This window comes from Macrosteles quadrilineatus, unplaced genomic scaffold, assembly GCF_028750875.1.
Source record: "Macrosteles quadrilineatus isolate MER2022 unplaced genomic scaffold, UCM_ALF_1.0 Scaffold_5__1_contigs__length_97177068, whole genome shotgun sequence".
In the NCBI taxonomy this organism is placed as follows: domain Eukaryota; kingdom Metazoa; phylum Arthropoda; class Insecta; order Hemiptera; family Cicadellidae; genus Macrosteles; species Macrosteles quadrilineatus.
Window position 1 is genome coordinate 39,779,770 of NW_026542598.1, and position 21,435 is coordinate 39,801,204.

The window sequence follows — 21,435 nt, forward strand, 5'->3', positions numbered from 1 at the left end:
CCTAGGTATACAAAAAATTACTCTCAATCACTTTGTTTTTGATTAAGAATTAAGGAGAATTAAGAATTGATTAAGGAGTCGTTATTTTTTTATCAATCAAATGTCTTGGATTGTAATGAAATCATTTCTCGAAAATCATATTCAAAATATTTTTTTATCAAATGGTTTTAACGATTATACGTACTTTAAACCACAACCTAGCAAGGCTCAGTCCCCCGGTACTAAAAACTTAAAATCCGTGATATTTATAAGACCAATGTCTGTTCAACAAAGAGTAATTATTGAGCACCTGACATCCATCAGCAATATGGTATGTTCTTTTCCGACGAATCAATAGGCCAAAACATTGGCTGATGTGTTAACATTTAATAAAATGCATTTATAGATCAAAAGGTATTTATTTCCCGTCCTATTGCCGTTGAAAAGCACGGGTACAACAGCTAGTTATTAAAACATAGACAAAAATACATTAAGGAAGTGTTACCATACTAACAACATGATAAATTGTGAAAGTTTGTGTGTTTGTTTTTCTTATTGGGGTTCAATCACTCACTGGTCGGATTAGGTTGAAATTTGGCATGCTGATAGCTCACATTCCCGATTAAAATATAGGCATATTCTTATCTCAAAACTCATTTCGTGCTCCGCCCGACTCGATTGTCCGTTAGAGTTTGGATTTGCGGCATTGTATTTTACAAACAAAGACAATTAAGGTCTATCTATATCAACCTATGATTACATTTGAGCACTTCTTCTTTATATCATAAGTTTCTTCTACATCTGTATTATAATTCAACACAGGATTTACTAATTTGAAATATACGATACAGCCTATGAAATAACTACACCTTAGAGAAACTGATTGGGCAAATTGGTTTACTTCATACCAAGCTATCAATAACATACACACCAAATTATCTCCCCCCTGTAACAGCAAACCTAGGTAGGCCTACTCATTGAAATTAATAATATTCATATAGGAAATATTTCTTACAATTTTACTAGGGAAGAATTTAGTAGAATTACAGCAAGGTAAATGGAAAATTGGTTTCTCTGCAGGTTCACTGACGCGGGAGTATTTTAATTTTACGGGAGGCAGTACACAATAATGATATCTTACTCATCATCATTGGCACAACCATTACGGATAATTATTATTATTAACCGTAACATAATTAAAGAAGTAACTAAATCCAAAAAGATTAAACAAACAAATTTACTTAATTACGTAAAAATAAGTATATATCATAAAGCATTTCTTATGCTATATGATATTTATGGTTATACCATCGCAGGTGAAGCCGAAGGTACTTGCTAAGTAATTAATAACCCTTACATTGACATTGATCAAACAAAAGCCATGAAATGATTAGGGATATGCCTCAGACCCCAAATGAACGAAGGGTAAAAATTTGTTGAGTATATAAAAAATTTCATATAAATATAAAATGCAAATCAAATAATTTGCATACTACTTTTAATGTATTTAGTATCAGACACAAACAAGAGTTAGAGTCAAGAGTTAGTGAATTATTGAGTTAATTCAAGACTTGTATTATTGAATTGGTATCTTTCAATCATAAAGTCTTTAAAGTCTAGCATTAAGTCTTTCGATCTAAGATTTTAAATTCAGGGATTATGATTTAGTTACATACATCAACATGGCATCAACCGATATACGCCGTCTGCAATTATGGTGCCTTGTTAGAAGGCAATCTATATATACCACAGTAAGGCAAGCAGTATTTGACAAATACGGGAGTTAGAAACTGTATGAGGAAAATTAAGATTTCCTAAACAAATTGGGCTGTATCTAGAATGTATCTAGATACATATTTTACTTTATAAAAAGATAAGTTACTTCAGATAAATACAGTATAAACCACAAAGTAAACTACCTATTTGTTCCATAATACTCAATTCTATGTTCTAATAGCAAAAAATAAAATGTTAGCCTACTGAGAGTATTCTCAGAAGATTAACTCTTCTATTAGGAGTATTTCATTCCATCTATGTTTGATAATATTGTTGTCATGATGGTTAAATTTAAAAAAGGAGATGTAAAAAAAATTATCATAGCATATATTGAAGGCCAATACATACGCTAAGAGAATTGTAAAACTATACAAAGAGTGCTTCAAAGGGCATTTTGATACTCCATTGATAAAATACAAACAGTATTTTAGTAATTGCCTTTACGTGATATAAATTAGAACAAAACTAATATTAATTAAAAACTCCGTTATACTTAATGGCTAATTTATGTGACAATATTTATCTAACATAGAGCGAATTAAAATGTTGTTTTTAAACATTGTCTGAATATACGTCTTAAATATGATGTTGAAATGGTTTTTGGACAAAAAATACACACACCAAATAAGTAGTTTGGTTACTTTTCTATACAGATCTAAACTCGAGTGTCTAAACTTTTCCCCTGACATTAGCAACGCGGCTGGTTACGGCGTTCATCGCCTTCAATCTGAGAGACGCAACAGTTCTAGCATTTTGGATGTTCCGATCTGACTAGTAGCGTTTTGGAAATTCCGACCCGGCATATGATCACAACTTCCAAAGTGAAAAGGACAGTCTATTTCATAAGTTTACTTTAAGAAATAAATTTGTACTTCTAGTTATGACTGTACTTTTGGATCTTACGATTTTGGAACTTCCGATCGGCAATATTTTCTTTGGATCTTTTGATTTTGGATCTTCCGACCCGCTAAATAACCTTTGGAAATTCCGATTTTGGAAGATCCGATCGGCAATATAAACGTTGGATCTTTCGATTTTGGAACTTCCGATCGGCAATATATTCTTTGGATCTTCCGATTTTGGAACTTTTGAAGACCATCCATTCATACGCTTGGCTCATAGGCACTATGATCTGTAGAGTAAGTGAACCCTCTTAATTTATTTGATATTTTTGATCGGCTCGTATAGTATACGAGCCTGTAGTGCAAGTGAACCTTCAATATTATTTACGAAGCTCGTATAGACTATGATTTGTAGAGTAAGTGAGCCATGTGTTTTAAGAATTACATATTTGGAGGCTCATTGTGTCAATGATTCGTAGAGTAAGTGAACCCTAACCCACCACTGCACTCATCAAGCAAAGGCCATTTTCACTCGTGTTACACATTATATTTTTCCTACAGTCACTATAAAGCATATAAATAATTAGTCTTTCAAACACTATACAGCAGAGCTTTTTTAGGTTCAGCTGGCAACAAAAATGGTGCCCTAGAGAAAGTAGTACTCGCGGTCCGTATCACTCCGCTATTTTTCCTCGGCAAGAAATTTGCTACGCGTTTTGAGAATATAGTTCCGTATGTTTTAGTAATTTGAAAAGGTTTCCGCGCCTTAAAAAATGCTTAAAAGGTATTTTTTTTGTTTATTAAGATCGTAGGAATATTTCTAAAACGTTTTAAAGAAAAGTCCAGAAAGTTCAGGAATACCGAAACTATAAACACGAAATGACAGGTTAAATCGTAGTTATAATTAGTCAATCAGCTGCTCATAGAATAATTATCTTTAAGTGTTGCCAGCCTATTTCCAAGCGTACACGGATTACGTGCATAATAAAACCACGCTGTTTTGTGTTGTTTGGTTGGAATCCTGATGTACGGCAAAGTATAAACCGTACGGCAAAGTATAAATATGCAGCAATTATCAGCTTTCTGTACTATAAACAGTACAAGGAAGCCAACTTTGTCGGGTGACTGTAGGAAAAATCAAATTGTTGTTTTTGTTTATCACTAACTGTCGTCTTCTGTCAAAACGTCAAAGTCTTTGTTTACATTATGATCATCTGGATACAGTAATTCAATTGCTGTTAGTATTTTATTTTTTCCTACAGTCACCCGACAAAGTTGGCTTCCTTGTACTGTTTATAGTACAGAAAGATGCTAATTGCTGCATATTTATACTTTGCCGTACGGTTTATACTTTGCCGCACATCAGGATTCCAACGAAACAACACAAAACAGCGTGGTTCCATTATGCACGTAATCCGTGTACGCTTGGAAATAGGCTGGCAACACTTAAAGACAATTATACTATGAGCAGCTGATTGACTATTATAACTACGATTTAACCTGTCATTTCGTGTTTATAGTTTTGGTATTTCTGAACTTTCTGGACTTTTCTTTTAAACGTTTTTAAAACCTTCCTACGATCTTAATAAACAAGAAAATACCTTTTAAGAATTTTTTTTAGGCGCGGAAACCACTTCAAATTACAAAAACATACGGAACTATATTCTCAAAACGCGGAGCACATTTCTTGCCGAGGAAAAATAGCGGAGTGATATGGACCGCGGGTACTACTTTCTCTAGGGCACCATTTGTGTTGCCAGCTGAACCTAAAAACGTGTTGTATAGTGTTTGAAAGACTAATTATTTATATGCTTTAAAGTGACTGTAGGAAAAATATAATGTGTAACACGAGTGAAAAAGGCCTTTGCAGCACTCGAGATCATTACACACTCGCCTGCGGCTCGTGCGTAAACATTGCTCTCGTGTGCAGCAAAGTGCCACTTTCACCACTAGTTACACAAATAACTATTAAAGCATTTTTTTAGGCACGGAAACCACTTCAAATTACAAAAACATACGGAACTATATTCTCAAAACGCGGAGCACATTTCTTGCCGAGGAAAAATAGCGGAGTGATACGGACCGCGGGTACTACTTTCTCTAGGGCACCATTTGCGTTGCCAGCTGAACCTAAAAACGTGTTGTATAGTGTTTGAAAGACTAATTATTTATATGCTTTAAAGTGACTGTAGGAAAAATATAATGTGTAACACGAGTGAAAAAGGCCTTTGCTGCACTCGAGATCATTCCGCACTCGCCTGCGGCTCGTGCGTAAACATTGCTCTCGTGTGCAGCAAAGTGCCACTTTCACCACTAGTTACACAAATAACTATTGCAATTCGATGTAAAGATTTACTGATTTAATGGAAATTAAATATTATTTACTATTTAAATTTGGGTTTGCGTACATATTGCAAAAGAAAATATCGAGAAAGCCTACACAATTTGATATATTTCACCACTAAATAAGAAAAATGAATTGACACAGTGCTGTTGTATTTCTTGAGCAATCCTTGAAAGAACCGATTTTCAAACTATGGAAACATGGAAAAGTCATAGAACGCCACCAATTAGAAATGGGGATAGTTTTTAGGTTATTAGGTTTATTTTAGGTTATAAGCCTATAATAAAGGAATGTCCCCAAGATGATTCCTATACAAACGGTGAAGAGAATGTTAGCCGAAGGGAAACAGAAGGAAACCTCTACTGTATTAATTAACTTTGTGATGATTGCAGCGGAAACTCCTCTTAATTAGGCAAAGTAAAATTTGTACAACAAGGACATTAAAAATATTGTTTTATTTTGATCAAAGTCAAGCGGTTTTAGAATTACTACACCCAAGAAACTTTTCATTTTTTATAAAACTTTCACTAAAGCGCTCAATTATTATTCACAGTTAAGGGAAACAAAAATCATCTGAACAACATCAGGCGGCCTTTTAACTCTACATTTTTTCAGGTAAATACAATTGACGTTATTACAACAACTAATTGTGGCAGACAGGTTATGCATAGGAATTAGGAATTCAGGTAGTTCTTTAGTAATAATGTGAACAAATTATACTCTTATTTAAGTAAAAAAGTAAAATAATTATTTGTAAAGACATACTGGCAGCAATGACGAATATAATCATGAACAATCTCACTCGGCTGGAGTGCTATTTGTAGAAAACACTAAATAATAGCCTTTGAAAAATTATAAAATACAGTACCAATTTATTTGTTTATGGTAACTGTAGGAAAAATATAATGTGCATCTCAAGTGCAAAGTGCAATTGCCTCACTCGAGAAGTTATTCTGATTAAGTATTTTATCGAGTGAGTCAATTGCTCCCTTTGCTCACTAGTTGCACAAATAACTATTGTTCCTATCGAATCGACTATTAGCACAGAAAATATACTACTATAACCCTGGTTATAACTGGTTGTAGTAGTATGTTTTATGTGCTATTAGTTCTGTTCTAATGAGGGAGGACTGAGTTTGAGGAGACTTGGGATTTGAAGAAGAAGAAGCCGCACCGATGTACCGTTCCGATTCCAATTCCGCTGTGCCACGGCGCGGTGGTGGGGGGTTGAGGTCCTCCATGAACGGTCTCGTTTCTATTCATTTCATTCTCCTCATTCAAGTCCCTAATCCATCCATTCCAAATACTGTAAATGCAATTCCAATTTCCATTCCAACCTGTTTCTCCACTTAAACAGACGAGTCCTCTATAGTTTAGTAAGTTAGCATTGGTTATGGATAATTTTAGCTTATTCGTAGATTCTAAAGTCTACTCAATAACACATTCATGCTCAACAACACAGACTAGACTAAAAATATTTAGGGATGGCTCCAGAGGGTAGGCCCTGACCACGGCCGCGCCCTGACCTACGCAAAATTTTGGTAGATATTTCAAAATCATAAATAAAAGAAGAAATTTAATTAAATGTAAATAAAAAGAAAACATTTAAACTCATTATTTTGCTTTTACATTTCTAAATTCCCCCTTTTTGTATCCCCACTATTCCGGCTTAAAAATTTTCCAGGCCCAAAAAAAATTTTTTCTATGATATGGAAGATTTTCATGGTGGAAGCCAACATGGAAGATTTTCTAAATTTCACAAAACACACTACGAATCAAAGACTGACTTCACATACGTGTTTAGACACTGCATGTTTAAAAAGCAAGCCTCCTAGCATTCATATGTAAAAGAGAAAAATAACAGTCGGCAACGAACGGGCAAAAGTAAACGAAACGAAACGATTGAATTGAAATACGATTGAAACGAAACGAAACGAGAAACGATTGAAATTGAAACCACTGAAACCGGTGAAACAAACGTGAAGTGTGCGTTTTCGCTTGAGAATTTACATAATTGATACTCTTCATAATATAAGGTTACTGAAATATTAATAATTCAACAGTTCCGTTGATTGTTAACTACTTCCTTCATTACGTAAGTTATAAGTTACTGTAATACACGTTAATTCAATAAATCTAGTTCCATGGACCTAGGCTATGTTGACTTGCTTCTTCACGCTTTTCAATCTTTCTGAAGAGCCTAAAGTTTATTTTTCTTTTGACAACTGCCCCAAAATCATGGAATTTTGAACTGTGATTGTAGTTAAATTCAGCAATAGTACAATTTCATCAAATATGCTAGGTCTAGGCTAGGCTAGGTTTTTTTATCCTATGTTCAAGAATTTATTAGGCCTACCTAGGCCTAGGCCTATAATTTAACTTATTAGCCTAGGCCAAGAATACTTTTTTAGCCGTTGCCTGTGTAACAACAGGTCAACATTAACACATTTGCTGCTAGGCCTACAAAAAAAGTTAAATATTCTTAGTGGACCTAGGCCTAAACAGTAACTTAATAGCCTAAGTAGTGATGTGACGAGTCGGGTACTTTCCTGACTCGAGTGACTCGACTCGCCAACTGCCGTGAACTCGAGTTACGAGTCGAGTCAGACTCAACTCGAAACTCGACCCGTAACCAATGCATTATGGGAGTCCGCAACGACTCGGTGTCGACCAATATGGTTATAGTTTTGCGAGTCGGCCGACTCGGTAGCGGCCAATAGCGTGTCAGCTTTACGAGTCGACTCGAGACGTTCCGAGTTCGTTTGAGTTCGGCATTTTCCGTACGAGTTCGTTAGTTTTGCGAGTCGGCCGACTCTGTACCGGCCAATAGCGTGTTAGCTTTACTAGTCGACTTGACTCGACTAGAGACGTTCCGAGTTCGTGTGAGCTCGGCATTCTCCGTACGAGTTCGTTAGTTTTGCGAGTCGGCTGACTCGGTATTGGCCAATAGCGTGTCAGTTTTACGAGTCGAGTTGACTCGAAACGTTCCGAGTTCGTGTAGGTTCGACTTTCTCCGTATGAGTTCGGTTTCGTTTTGGGAGTCGGACTCGTTACGTTACGAGTTCGTATAGCTTCGGCAATCTCCGTACGAGTTCGTACCTACTCAAGTTATAATTGAGATGACTCGAGTTGACTCGACTCGGGTCTTGACTCGAGTCAACTCGACTCGTCACATCACTATTAATAAGCTTAGCTTAACTTAAGTTAGGCACATAGGCCTAGGTAATAGCTTATGAAACTGTTTAAGTTACTTAACCCTAGCAGTGGCCAATGTTAGAAGTAGGGAATGGCCAACCCATTTTGGCGATTTTGCAGACATTTTTTGAAAATTCAATAAAAATCAAGGGTAGGCCTAAAAAAGTTAAAGTTTCTTAACTGGGCTATGCTAATATTGATTGAAACTATCGATTCGATTAGTAAACCTTCATGCGATTTTTTCACCATCAGCAAGTTTGGTTGGTTAGGTTAGGTTATGATAGTTTTATTTTATAAAAATATTTAAAAATATCGATCATTAATCAATATTTTCAATTTGATAGTTTCAATCAATTAGCATAGCCCAGTTAAGAAACTTGTCCCAAAATCAACCCTACAAGTAACTTAAACCTAGGCCTAGCCAACCTTATAGGCCTAGGCCTATTAGGCCTAGGCTTAGTCAATTTTGTTCGGAAAGAATAGGAGAATTTAGAAATAGTAATAGCCTATAACTTAATAATGATTTAGGGGCCTAGATAGGCTAGTGTATTTTTTCGATAAAGTGAAAAAAATAAAAAAATTAACTTAAGAATTTTGTTTTGAAATTTGAAAAGCAGCCTCAGTAAAATTGTTCAAAAGATTTTATATGGGAAATTCATTCCTATACATTTTGTAGGCGATCTATTGGCCTAATTCCCTATAAGTTTTTGGAGCGAAATATAATAACAAACGTAGAACCGAAAAAATTGAAAACCTTAGGCCTACAGTGTTAGTTTGTGTTGTAAAAAGTTATATAACAAGTTGTTTATATTAATAACTAGCAGAGCACCCGTCCTTCGTACGGGGTTGGCATATAAGTGTAAAATGCTTATTGCACAGTTATACTCAAGCTTTGCGTTTGCAATGGGGGGAGGACACAGTTTGATAAAATTTGGTTCATAAATTTACGGTATGATATAGTATTTTTAACACATCTACCATTGCCATAATGTTCTACCATTGCACCTAAACAATACAAAAAAATAATTATCAAACATTCGCACAATATCACAAATTATTCTTTAATTTAAAAACTCAAACCTAACTGTAAACAATCCTACTTTAACAGTTCTCATTGTGTATCACAGCTTTTTGTTGCTGCTTGTTCAAATATGCACAAACAAAATAATAATAGTGCTGCACCCTGTTGGGAAACCTTATGACTTTTTAATGCTATTGCATATTATAGAACCAACTTGTAAAGTTGAAACAGCTGACTAAATTCTTTAATTCCCTTTAAATATGAATACTCATAAGGTTAACATGGGGAACTACAGTCCCACTGGGGCGGAGCCCGAAAGGATTTTTGAGATAAGAATATGCCTAAATGTTAATAGGGAATGTGAGCTATCATCATGCCAAATTTCAGCCCAATCCGTCCATTAGTTTATGCGTGATTGAGCAACACACAAACATACACACAAACTCACAAACTTTCAGATTTATAATATTAGTAAGATGATATACAGTAGGCCTAGAGTCCCGCAAACTCAGCATTGGATAACCCGGCAGTCTGGATAACTCGGCCATCACCTGGCTCAGAAAATTAGTGATTTTTTGAGTCCGAGTTAAACATGGACACAAGCCAGCTCAAGTATAGGCCTAATAATTTGCAATTGGTACTAAGGATTTTTTATACTATATCTTATGACTTAATAGGCTACTGACTTGTAATATAAATCTAATTGAAAAAGGCGGTTAAAAAGCTTAAAAATTGTATTGCTCTTATTTTTAACTGTAGTTCCCGATAACCCGGCATTTCATAAACTCGGCACCCTTCCAGTCATTACGCCGAGTTTGTGGGACTCTACTGTATTATATGTTTGTAAGTAAAGCTAATATAGTAAGGAATCCCAAAAAGTCATCAAGTTTATGGTAAAAATATTTTTTTATTCATAAATAAAATAAGTTAATGTTTTAGTATTTTAGCGAGTTTGTGAAAAAAATGTATAGTATTTAAGTATAAAACTTTTGTAAGTACTTACCAAATGTTTTTACTTCAAACAAACATAATCATCTTGTTCTTGAAGCGTATTCAATTACCTAGGCTACATAAAAATTTATAACACGTTGGGTAACAATTTTTGTTTTTATGTGTTAGGGGCATAATAATGGAAAACCGCGAAATACTACCGCAAGAAAAATATGACTTTTATAAATACAATTTCACACAATTCAGTAAATATTTGTGCATAGTTAAATTCATAAAGATGTGTGTGGGTGGATGTGTGTATATACACACACACATTTCTCTAACAATACGAAATAATAACGAATATTGTAATAAATTGCGGATAAAACGAGAGCGAAACTCACCGGCAACACAAGCAATGGCGAATACAAGGCACTTTGTGTACGAGACCTTGACAGTAGTGACGCACTTTCGTCGTCTTAGTGAGAGAAAACAGAAATAACAAATTTAAAAGCTTTAAAATATAGTCAAAGTTAAAACATTTAGTTCATCTAGTAGATCGGTTAAAAGAACAATGTTTAAACTTTGACTATATTTTAAAGCTATTAAATTTGTTTGTTTTTAGGGCACATGATTGTTGGTAACCAAAAGCAATTTAAATTAAAGAATGATGGTGAAGAATTAGAAGTATATTATTTCCAATCATAAAACCTATTTATCAAAATTAATTGTAATGAAGGTATAATCAAGAATTTTATGAAGAAATTAAACTAAAACCAAAGTTTCGTTAAACAATTTTTTTATTTTTTTTTATTTTTATTTTTTTTTTATTAATCAAAAAGCACAATTTGTTTGTTTTTATACTGAAAATAAAGAATAATTTTTTTACAATTTAAAAATTGGTACAAATCTCTCCCTCAAAAAATAAATTATACATTCAAAAGTTCTTCTACACAATCAAAAAATAAAATATTTTAAATATTTAAAACATAAAATCAATTGAGTTTTTATCTTCTCATTTAAATACAAGGTGACTTGATTAGCTCTCCAGTCGCTTTGTTGCTTCTGAAATCAGGACACAACTTTCAAGCGAAGCAAAGAATCGGATGCAGTTTAAATGACAATGATACCCAATTCCAGATCTGTGAACTGATTTAAACTAAATTAACAATCTTAAAATAACCATACAAAACATAATATTTCTCTTTTTTTATTTTTTTTTAATCACCCATGAGTAATGAAATGATAACTTTCATGTTTTTTTTTTCTTTTCAAACAATCTTATAACACATTCTCCTTCCAAAATATACAAAAATTTTTTAGAACAGAAGATATCCTTGCTCATTGCAATGTTTTTAGAACAGGTAATACAAGCATATCTAGATACTCAAAAACCAAGATAACAATCAAACTGGAATTTAAAAAAATACAAGTTCAAACAATTATTTTTGTTATCACAGTCCTAAACTTCATGGAATGTCAGTGCCAGAGTAGAAGTAGTTTGTCTTTCTGTGTAGTCCAAGTAGCTTCAGTTGCAAGTGGATGTGTAAGTTTAGTGTGTGGGCCCATGTAGTGTCAAAAGTGAGAAAGGTGTCAAAGTCAGTGTAAGTGTAGAAGTGATTGTCGTAAGTAGTGAAGTGCAAGTGTAGTATGAAGACTTAGGGTTGTGATACCTATGGATTACCTTTTTACCTTTGATGAGTTTGTATTACCTCTTCTTTTTACATTTTCTTTGCATTCACAAACACAAAAAGGAAAAAAATTTACAAAGGAGGTAAATTCACAAGTCTTTACGAAGGTATAAACAAAAAAAATTAACTCTTGCAATGAAGTTTGCTTTAAACATCCCTTAAAAAAAATCTTCAATTAAAATAGAAGTACACTCACATACCCTTTAAGACATAAAATAATACAATATCTCTTTTTTTCTTACCAAACTCAGTTATCAGTTTTACCTCACATTCATTGTGAATACTTTATTTGTATCCCTGTTTTAACTGAGATATATTTACTTTCTTCACCACTGCTAAATCTGAAATGCTCTGTATTAAAACAGTCACAGGATTAACAAAGTACAAAATCTTAAATGGTCCCATAAATCTAAGGTCAAGTTTGTTTTGGTACTTATCTATCTTTTTAGACAGTTTCTTATTTTCTAAGTACACTTTCATACCAACCTTAAATGGATGCTTAACTCTATCATCAGAGTAACGTTGTCTATTTTTATTTATCTCTACAGATTTCTTTAAATTTTTGATTGCAATCTTTACCTTACTTCTTATCTCATCAGGTGTCAGTTTTTCACTTACCAACTCATTTATGTTCCATAAATTGGACAAAGCATGGTTTGGTGGGTGATTAAACATAACTTTAAAAGCACTTTTTTAATACTTTCATTGTATGCTGTATTAAATCCCTGCTGTAATAAAGTTAAATCATTGTCCCACTCATTATGTTTGTCATAGTAATAGGCTTTTAATGTACTCTTCAAATTTCTTAAGTACCTCTCAGACCTATTTCCACTTGGCTTATATGGAACTAATTTGTGGTGAGCTATTCCATATTAAAAACAAAAATCCTTAAATTCATTACATCTGAAACGGCTACCATTGTCAGACACCAAATACTTACAGCTACTAAAATTCTTAAAAATAACATTGTCGATCATATTTACAACACTTGAACCTTTACTGTCTTTTAGTGGAATCAACCATGTATACTTTGATACATCATCAACTGCAATAAGAACATTGTTATTGCCCTTTTTTGATCTCACCAATGGACCAAAAATGTCTATATACAATTTTTCCATAGGTTGTGAAGCATGTGTAGCAATTAACTCACCTTCATATTTTCTTTGTACGGGTTTTGCAATCGTACATATCTCACATTTTCTTACTCTTTCTTTTTGATTAAGTTTATTAAGTCCGGTCAGTAAAAACTTTCACAAACTTTGTCTAGTGTCCGTTTAATACCTGGATGTCCACCTAGAATGCTTACATGAAAATAATTAAAAACCATATCCACCAACATTTTTGGTAAGTAAATTTTTTGCTTTGCTCTTTCATGATTCTTATACATTAAAACACCCTTACTTAAATAATATTTACAACCATTTACACCATTGTTTAAGGATTCAATTATTTTTAGAACCTCACTATCATTCTGCTGATGTTCCTGAATTTTAATGTCTATTGCTTCTTTTGTTGCTGTGTAACAATTGTTATTATTATTTGAGTCAATTGTAAAACTTTTAACACATTTGCTAGCCTTTAACTTGTTAAACATACTTTCATTCATAATGTTAACTGAGCTACCTGTATCAATAAGTACAATTTCTTTTACTTTAGAATTAAATTTGACTTCTAACTTTGGTAATTGACACCTCAAACTACTTTTTTGCCATGCTTTGTAATTTAAATTATTTAATCTCCTCTTGACCTTGAAAAATTCTTTCTTCAATTTACTTTTTTCATCTAACTTCTTCTTATTATTAACTTTTACATTCTTGGGTTTGGGGAAGCAGGGAAAGATCCTCTCCCCTTTCCTATCACGTTTTTTGACTCTTGGTTGTTAAAATTGCTTCTCTGACCGTGAAAACAATTTTTAGCGATATGCCCTATTCTGTTGCAGTTATAAAATTTTCTTTGATCTTGTAAATTGTTTACAAAATGTCTCTTACTATTTACTGATTTTCTCTCAAAATCACTAAATTTAACATTTTGCACATGAATACACATTTGATCTATTTCTTCAAAATTTTTAGGGTCACTCATGAATACTAGTCTAGCCCTATCTTCCTGGTTTATACCTAGTTTGATTATCTCAACTAGGTCTGATTCACTATAGTCTAAGTTTAAGACCTTAGCACTTTCCCTGTTTTCCATTGTATACACTGATAAAGGCTCGCATATTTTTTGTGACTGATATTTTTGAATGACGACAACAACATCACACCAAACTCCCATAACATCACAGACAGTCCATCAGTATTACAAAATCAACTCCTCACAATCATCACACCACAGTCAGAAGTAACATATCTAAATAGCTTGATTTCAACAGTTATGAACACCCACCCTTACCCGTCCGAAGAAGAGAAAGGTCAATTGAGATTGCCTAGTGTGTATCTAGACGCCCTTCTGAAGACCTCCCACTCACCCAAAAAGACAACATCTCCGGAAAGTGATAAGAAAGAAAATACTTCTAAGGACACAAAAGAAAAGGAGAAATAAACGTAAATAAATACTCGATCTCTAGTATGTAGTGTAGTAGTAGTTCCTTGACAGAAATGATTCTTGCCATTTCAGTATACGTAGACTTAATAAAAAAAAAAAAAAAATGTAACAAAACTTTGGTTTTAATTTAATTTCTTCCTAAAATTCTTGATTATAGCTTCATTACAATTAATTTTGATAAATAGTTTTTATGATTGGAAATAATATACTTCAAATTCTTCACCATCATACTTTAATTTAAATTGCTTTTGGTTACCAACAATCATAGACTAACCAACACAAGTAGTCTTCTCATCCCATTGTAAATTTTGAAGCACGTTTTTCGTGTCTAGTTCATGTACGTGACACATGGGCGCTAGTGTCGACGAAACTTTGTTTCTATTATTTTAGGGTTAATTTCTTGATTTGTGCTGTACTGTTTGGTTATATAAACACGACCTCTACATAAACCGTACAGAACTAACAATAAAATTGTCTTCAGCTGTTCCATAAGGATGAGAAATCTACTAAGGGAGTATGTTTTATCTATGCAACAATCATGTGCCCTAAAAACAAACAAATTTAATAGCTTTAAAATATGGTCAAAGTTTAAACATTGTTCTTTTAAACGATCTACTACATGAACTTAATGTTTTAACTTTGACTAAATTTTAAAGCTATTAAATTTGTTTGTTTTTAGGGCACATGAGTGTTGGTAACCAAAAGCAATTTAAATTAAAGAATGATGGTGAAGAATTTGAAGTATATTATTTCCAATCATAAAACCTATCTATCAAAATTAATTGTAATGAAGCTATAATCAAGAATTTTAGGAAGAAATTAAATTAAAACCAAAGTTTCGTTACAATGCAACATCCCAAGACGAAAATTACCCGAGCAGGGTGATGCCGAACAAGTTGTGTTTTGACAGTTCCCAAGTGTCAGCTGCAAAAATCGTGCCGCGCCTAAAATTCATTTGATTTCTAATCGTCGTGACATTGTTATATTACATGCTACAGGGTTTGTTTATGTAATAAAATGAAATTCAGAATGTGATCTTTCGCATGTTACATATAGCCTATTGTTCAATCAGAGTTGATTATAAGCGGTGTTTTCACCGTTTAAAAAAATGTCGGCCCATACTAGCGTACTACGCTGGTGGCCACTCTAGGCGTCACGGCGAACGAGCGTATTACGCTCGTTGGCCACTGCTAGGGTTAACTAGGCCTAAATGTTGTCGAAATATGGTATCAGCAAAAATTCCCTGCATCAGATGGTACCGGATATGACGTCAAATTCGAGCCATCAGCGTTGACGAACGAAGCCACGGCAATCTTCAGGAACTGGAATTGTGAAAAGTGTCAAGTATCTTATTACTGCACAAGAGTTAATGAAATAAAAGTACATGTAAATGTTCACAATTTATACAACCCTCCACCCACCCTTGTCCATGTTTTATTTATGGTGTGTGGTGTCATAAACGTGTGTCGGACACAAAGCTGGTTCCCCAGGACACTGGGCACAAATTTACTCGGTTCTTGTGTACTTGTGGCCATTTGCATAGCACATCTTGCACCTTTTTCAAGCAAGATTACCCTTTTTGCATCCCTTTTGGCCTAGCGAACCTACTATATATGTCTATGCTATTTATATAGCGACAACTGACATCTAATGTAGCCTAAGCTTTAGATTATAACTTCGACACATTGCTGCAAGCCTTTCCCCTTAAGTCCCACTCTGCCTGGCCTTTCACTTAAGTTTTGGTTTCCACTTGAAGCTTGCCATTATCATTTCACATTTCTTGCCTAGCTTAAGTATAAACCCTAAACCTAGTCTTGTTACTATCTATCGACCTTTTATTAAATTGTAATTAATAAAATTAACTTAAAGATCTGAAATGTATAATAGTGTTTAAAAGCACAGAGTTTATTACCACTGAAATTTTTTAGTGATTTACTCTTTTTGGTAACTTGTTCCTTTGACTACTGTATAACTAAATAGGCCTACAAGACATCCCATTCCCATTCAAAAGTTGTCACCAGTTTTCTAAATCAAAATCGTCGTAGTTCTTGTGAGCCATCGATAGATTGCGCTGATCTAAATCACTAAATTTCTGTTGAATAGGTATACAAAATTTTTAACAAAGTCAATCTAATGTATAATGACTTATGGTGAGCTAGGCCTATAGCAACAACTGTTAACCTTGTAAACTTGAACTGTTAACCCATCAACTTGGTCAGCAACAATAAAAAAGGTAGAAAGTGGAATTTTAAGACCCTTATTCATTCTGAGACTGGCTCATATAACTATGGGATGTCTACTTCAGTACCGGTATCCAATAGTCAATGCCTGTACACAGCACCATAGACAAAAAAGGAATAAATATAGGACTGACTATAAAGGACTGTCATCCGTGCTACGGTTACCATAGGTTCTGGTCACACCGCTGGGAGCGCCGTGTAGTTATGTAGCGTGTATGCCGTAACTATATGGTGCTCCCAGCGGTGTGCGCCAGAACCTATGGTAACCGCAGTACCACTGACGGTACCAGTATATATTTAATTCTTTTTGTCTATGACAGCACCCAGTAAATTAGGCCGGACTTAAATAAATCATTATTTTAGATGTTGCCTTGTGCCCTATTATTTTAGCGCAAAACTAATTATAATATTGAACTAAGTAAGAATATTAATAAGAAGGTAGAAGAAAAGCTTTTACTTAAATTTTTAGGTGGAATGTAACTGATTTTTATATATTCCGTTTATAACCTATGCTTACAGTATTCACTATCCTAAATTATTTATTTATTCCGTTTTTATTAATCTTGTAAATGATTTTAAAATGCTCATAAACTATCACAGTAAAAATGTTAACTTAGTTTACTGTATCCTTTCATTTTCTGGAATCATGAATCCTCTTCTATGCAGTCACGGGGACTTGTGAATCGTCCAGAAGTGTGTTCATGGTTGAAGATCCTTATTAAGTTAATCTACAGTTTCTTCCCTGTTGAAATATTTTGAAAGAAAACCTTAAATTTCAAATAATATTTTATCTCTATTGATTGCAGGCTTGACTGTAGCAAAGATACAACATGTCTATTGGAGTACCCATCAAAGTCCTACATGAAGCAGAGGGACATGTAATTACATGTGAAACCATGACGGGTGAAATTTACCGAGGCAAGCTAGTTGAAGCAGAAGACAACATGAACTGTCAGATGACAGGCCTCAGTGTTACGTATCGTGATGGAAAAACCGCAACTGTAGAGAATGTTTACATAAGAGGATCAAAAATTCGATACCTAATACTTCCTGACATGTTAAAAAATGCTCCTATGTTCAAAAGAGCAGGGAATAAAGCTTCCAGTTCTGGAGCTGGTGAGTTAAAGATAGTCAATAATTTAACAAGTGTTAAAATAAGCCAATATTACAAATTTTCTTTTTTATATTTCTTACAAATATGCCAAATGTGGTTGTAGCCGATTTTTTCAAGTTCTCTCTTGCTGCAAAATAGTTTTTACTGTAGAGAGATTTTACCAGTTTGGGATTGGAAGTGTGTGGCTAACTGATTTTTTTCAGGTAATCGGTCGTTTACGGGAAAAATAGAATCAGCAACAACATTTCAACTTTGATTGATACATTTTTTCGCCTCATTTTATGAGTTTAATAGGGATTGCACAGTGTCTGTTTTGCTTCTTTTAAAATTAGTAGCCTATGGAAGAGGAGGACACAGTTATTTTTTTGGCTTTTGTTTTGGTTGAATATGGACGTTTTGTGTTGAAATACACGATGAAAGACGTAAAAAGGCATAACTCAGAAAAAATAATTAGCTAAATAGAGAATATAATTTAAAAAAAAACTGTCAATGGGGTTAGTCACATAACCATCACATAATTTTTTATAGTTTTTGATGGTAGCTCTCTCAGCAAGAAGCTCATTCAACTTCATAAATGTCAAGTTATATTGAATCAATAGTTCATTCAATAAACTATCCTCAATCCCGAATTTTACAAAATTGCAACATCAGTTCCAAATGGAATGTCCACTGCAGTCTCCTATAAAGTCGACTACATAAACTGGTGCTAATGTTGTGATTGTTGTAGGACGTGGCAAGTCAGCCATTCTGCGTGCACAGGCAGCTCGAGGTAGAGGAAGGGGAGGCCCATCACAGAGAGGGCAGGGTCGACCCAACTGGCAGGGCGGCAGTGGTGGGGGCGGTCGTGGTGGACAAGAACGCCGCTGAAACTACCAACCTTCTATTCAATAATCTAGATTTTAAGAATGTTGATACTGTTCCTTTAAAAAATGTTGTTTATTGTTTCTGCTCAGTAATTAATTTTCATTAATTTCATTTACAGTTGACACAACGTTAATTGAAATCTGTTATTTTTAAGAAGTAATTCCATTGCCCTTGTAAACATTTGTGTTCGTACAATTTACAGTAATTTTGTATTAAAATGTGTTTCTTATGATAAACCAATTTAAATGTCTTTTCTTAGTCCTTTTATTTTATAAGAAGGTAAAATATTACTGTAGAGCATCTTTTGAAGTGTCAAGGGCATTTAGTTTCATTATGCAAATTCATTGACAAAGTCAATGGTAAATGTCATCAGTCAGTGATAAAGTTTACTATTTATACAACCGAATTGGCTTGTGTCAAGCCTTCTCAATAATTCTATAATCATAAATTAAAGTCATGACGTTTAAAAATGTCTGTTAGTTCAAGCTGATGTACATTTCTTGCTTTTGGAGTTAAAGTAGGGTATACAAAAATCACTTGCAAAATTGAAATGCCTTTAGATTGTCAAGTTGGCATAAAGTATAGGTATTTTAACTTTGATCAAATACTTAACATGTAACTAAAGTTGGTTGTAATTTCTTGTGTGCAGTTGGATTGTCTAAAAGTCTCCACAAAATTAATACCTATAATCAGTGTTCGATTTGTAGTAATTGAGGTGCCGGAACTGTAACCTATTTATTGTGGTTAGTACCTAATTATGCCAATATTTTTATCTCTCCGAAAGAGAGGTACCGGAACTCCGTGCCGCCGCGTTTCCCCGCAGATCGAGCACTGTCCATAATAAATCAACATGTGAATATTATACAAATCTGAGAAAAATCATGAATGCTTCAATGTTACAGCTTTGTCCATCTGAGACTGCCTTGACTGTGAAAACTTGGTATTGTCTTGATGGTGATTGACACCTAATTGATAAATGTTCCTGGTTTTTATTTTGACTTTTTGATTGAATAGACTTTAAAATAACTTTCATCCAAATGACATTAAGCTTAAAATAAGCAACATAGCCATTTTGGCAACCACAATAAAGCCTTATTGTCATCCGATCAACAGTGACCGCTCTTGTAGACATTTTTTAGCACACAGACAACAAGAATGAAATGGTAAAACAGACAAGTACATCATAAGACCAGAGACTATTAATCATTTGGCAAATACAATATTGATATTGTCATGGAATATATTTGTGAGAATTCAAGTCACATATAAAGGTATTTAAAAAAATCTACATCAAGTAAAAAACAATAATTTTTTAGGCATTTTTAATTCAAAATTACGATAGATAAAGAGTCATTTTAGGAGTGCTACCGGTACACTATAAATAGACTAATATAAACGAAGCAAAGCATTATTGGGTTTGATCCAAACTCCAAACAATTAAACGAAAGGGTTCCCCCAAGGCTCAATCTTAGGACCTAAATCTTAGGATCTAAATGCTTTGTTTACAGCTGATTCCCTAACCAGGTCAGTGAGTTTTCGAAGCTGTGTGTTTGTAGATGACGATGACACCGAATGTACCAATGCACACAACACTATTACCAATACACTGCCTTCAATATTACCAGTGCCAATTTTGAAACCTCTCTATCTCCAAAACAAATAAATTTAAGGAAATCAAAATTTGAATATTAGCAACATAAAATTCTTGAGAAATTGATATAGGGGGTTTGTTTTAAACCCACGCTGAATACAATCCTCCTGCATACGATTAGCTGATTACCTTCTTCCTCACGTATACCAGCTACGCTATAGAACCCACCTCGATCAGGAACTGTTCTGGCCTCAATTGAAACTGACCGTACCTGAGAAACGCCATGTTAAATAGTTAAGGGTCTCAAATGAACACCACTAGGTGAGATCACTTTTGGGCTTGCGGATATTAGGAGATAGGACTTAATATTTACATGAGACTGGGCGCCCCCCACTCCTCAGCGTCCGAATCTACTGATCAAAATACTTATTACACAGATGCAACTGCAAGTGCAGGCTAACTAAAGGCTTAATCAAAGCTTCAAACATTTTTCTAGCTAATTGTATAGAGTGTGGGTACACATTTTTAGATTTAGCTATACCAGTGAGTGAATACACATACTTTATTATACTAGTGTACATGTTGCTCGAAATCGAGCAATTGCAAAGAAGTACAGGAGTTATTTATAAACAAATAACTTGTTTAAAAACTAATAACAGTCATAATTTCCGATGATTTTAAAAGAGTCAACTAAAAGATTATTAACTAATGGAAATACTCACAATTTACATAACAGTCCTATTCCAGTTTAAAGGGTTTATTTTTAACAATTAAACTGCCCATGGACGGGAAAAGGTAAGCTTACAATCTAAGTCAACGTAAAAAGTCTGCCAGCTTTTATCCTAAGTTATTTAGCCAATTTGTAGACAATAAAGTGTAAGATACTTTAAACTCTTCAGGACAGAGTTAGGCAAAAACTGGCAGAACTCTGAAATGGTGTTATTTATCATAGGCTTACTCATAGGCCAAATCCTTAAAATAAAAATTCAATAACTAATAACTTATATAATTAAACACCCAAAACTATGCACATTTTTAATGTAGATAATTTACACATTGACTGTTTACAATTAACGTTCTTCTCACTATTAACTTTGCTTCGCAAGGGGAAAAATCTGTTTCATAATCATTGAAATAGATTTATAATAAATAATCTATCATAAAGTTTGAGATTAAATAAACCTACCACATAGTTGTTTAATTTTTTTGGATCAGCTGTCTGAAATTTTGAAATAGGCATTTGTCAGTTCTGGTTGTTTACATTTAAATGTCAAAGCAAATGTAAACATTGTCAATTTTCT

At 33.8% G+C, this 21,435-nt stretch overlaps 1 protein-coding gene across 2 annotated transcripts; it reads left to right on the forward strand.

Moving 5' to 3' along the window:
- Positions 1-6,885: 6,885 nt before the first annotated feature.
- On the forward strand, positions 6,886-18,783 carry LOC128994771 (small nuclear ribonucleoprotein Sm D3-like). Of its 2 annotated transcripts, XM_054419535.1 has the most exons (4): positions 6,886-7,036; positions 14,153-14,324; positions 17,372-17,681; positions 18,407-18,783. In XM_054419535.1, the coding sequence occupies exons 3-4, from the start codon at positions 17,396-17,398 to the stop codon at positions 18,544-18,546; spliced, it is 426 nt and encodes a 141-aa protein (XP_054275510.1). In that variant the 5' UTR covers positions 6,886-7,036; positions 14,153-14,324; positions 17,372-17,395; the 3' UTR covers positions 18,547-18,783. The 2 variants fall into 2 exon arrangements, with proteins under 2 accessions (XP_054275510.1, XP_054275511.1); XM_054419536.1 differs by lacking the exon at positions 14,153-14,324.
- The last annotated feature ends 2,652 nt before the right edge of the window (positions 18,784-21,435 follow it).

Excerpts from the sequence above, each read along its gene's own strand:
- LOC128994771 (XM_054419535.1), top strand. The coding sequence starts at position 17,396 with ATGTCTATTGGAGTACCCATCAAAGTCCTACATGAAGCAGAGGGACAT. Across the intron at positions 17,682-18,406 it reads AGCTTCCAGTTCTGGAGCTG|GACGTGGCAAGTCAGCCATT; the intron begins GTGAGTTAAAGA and ends TGATTGTTGTAG.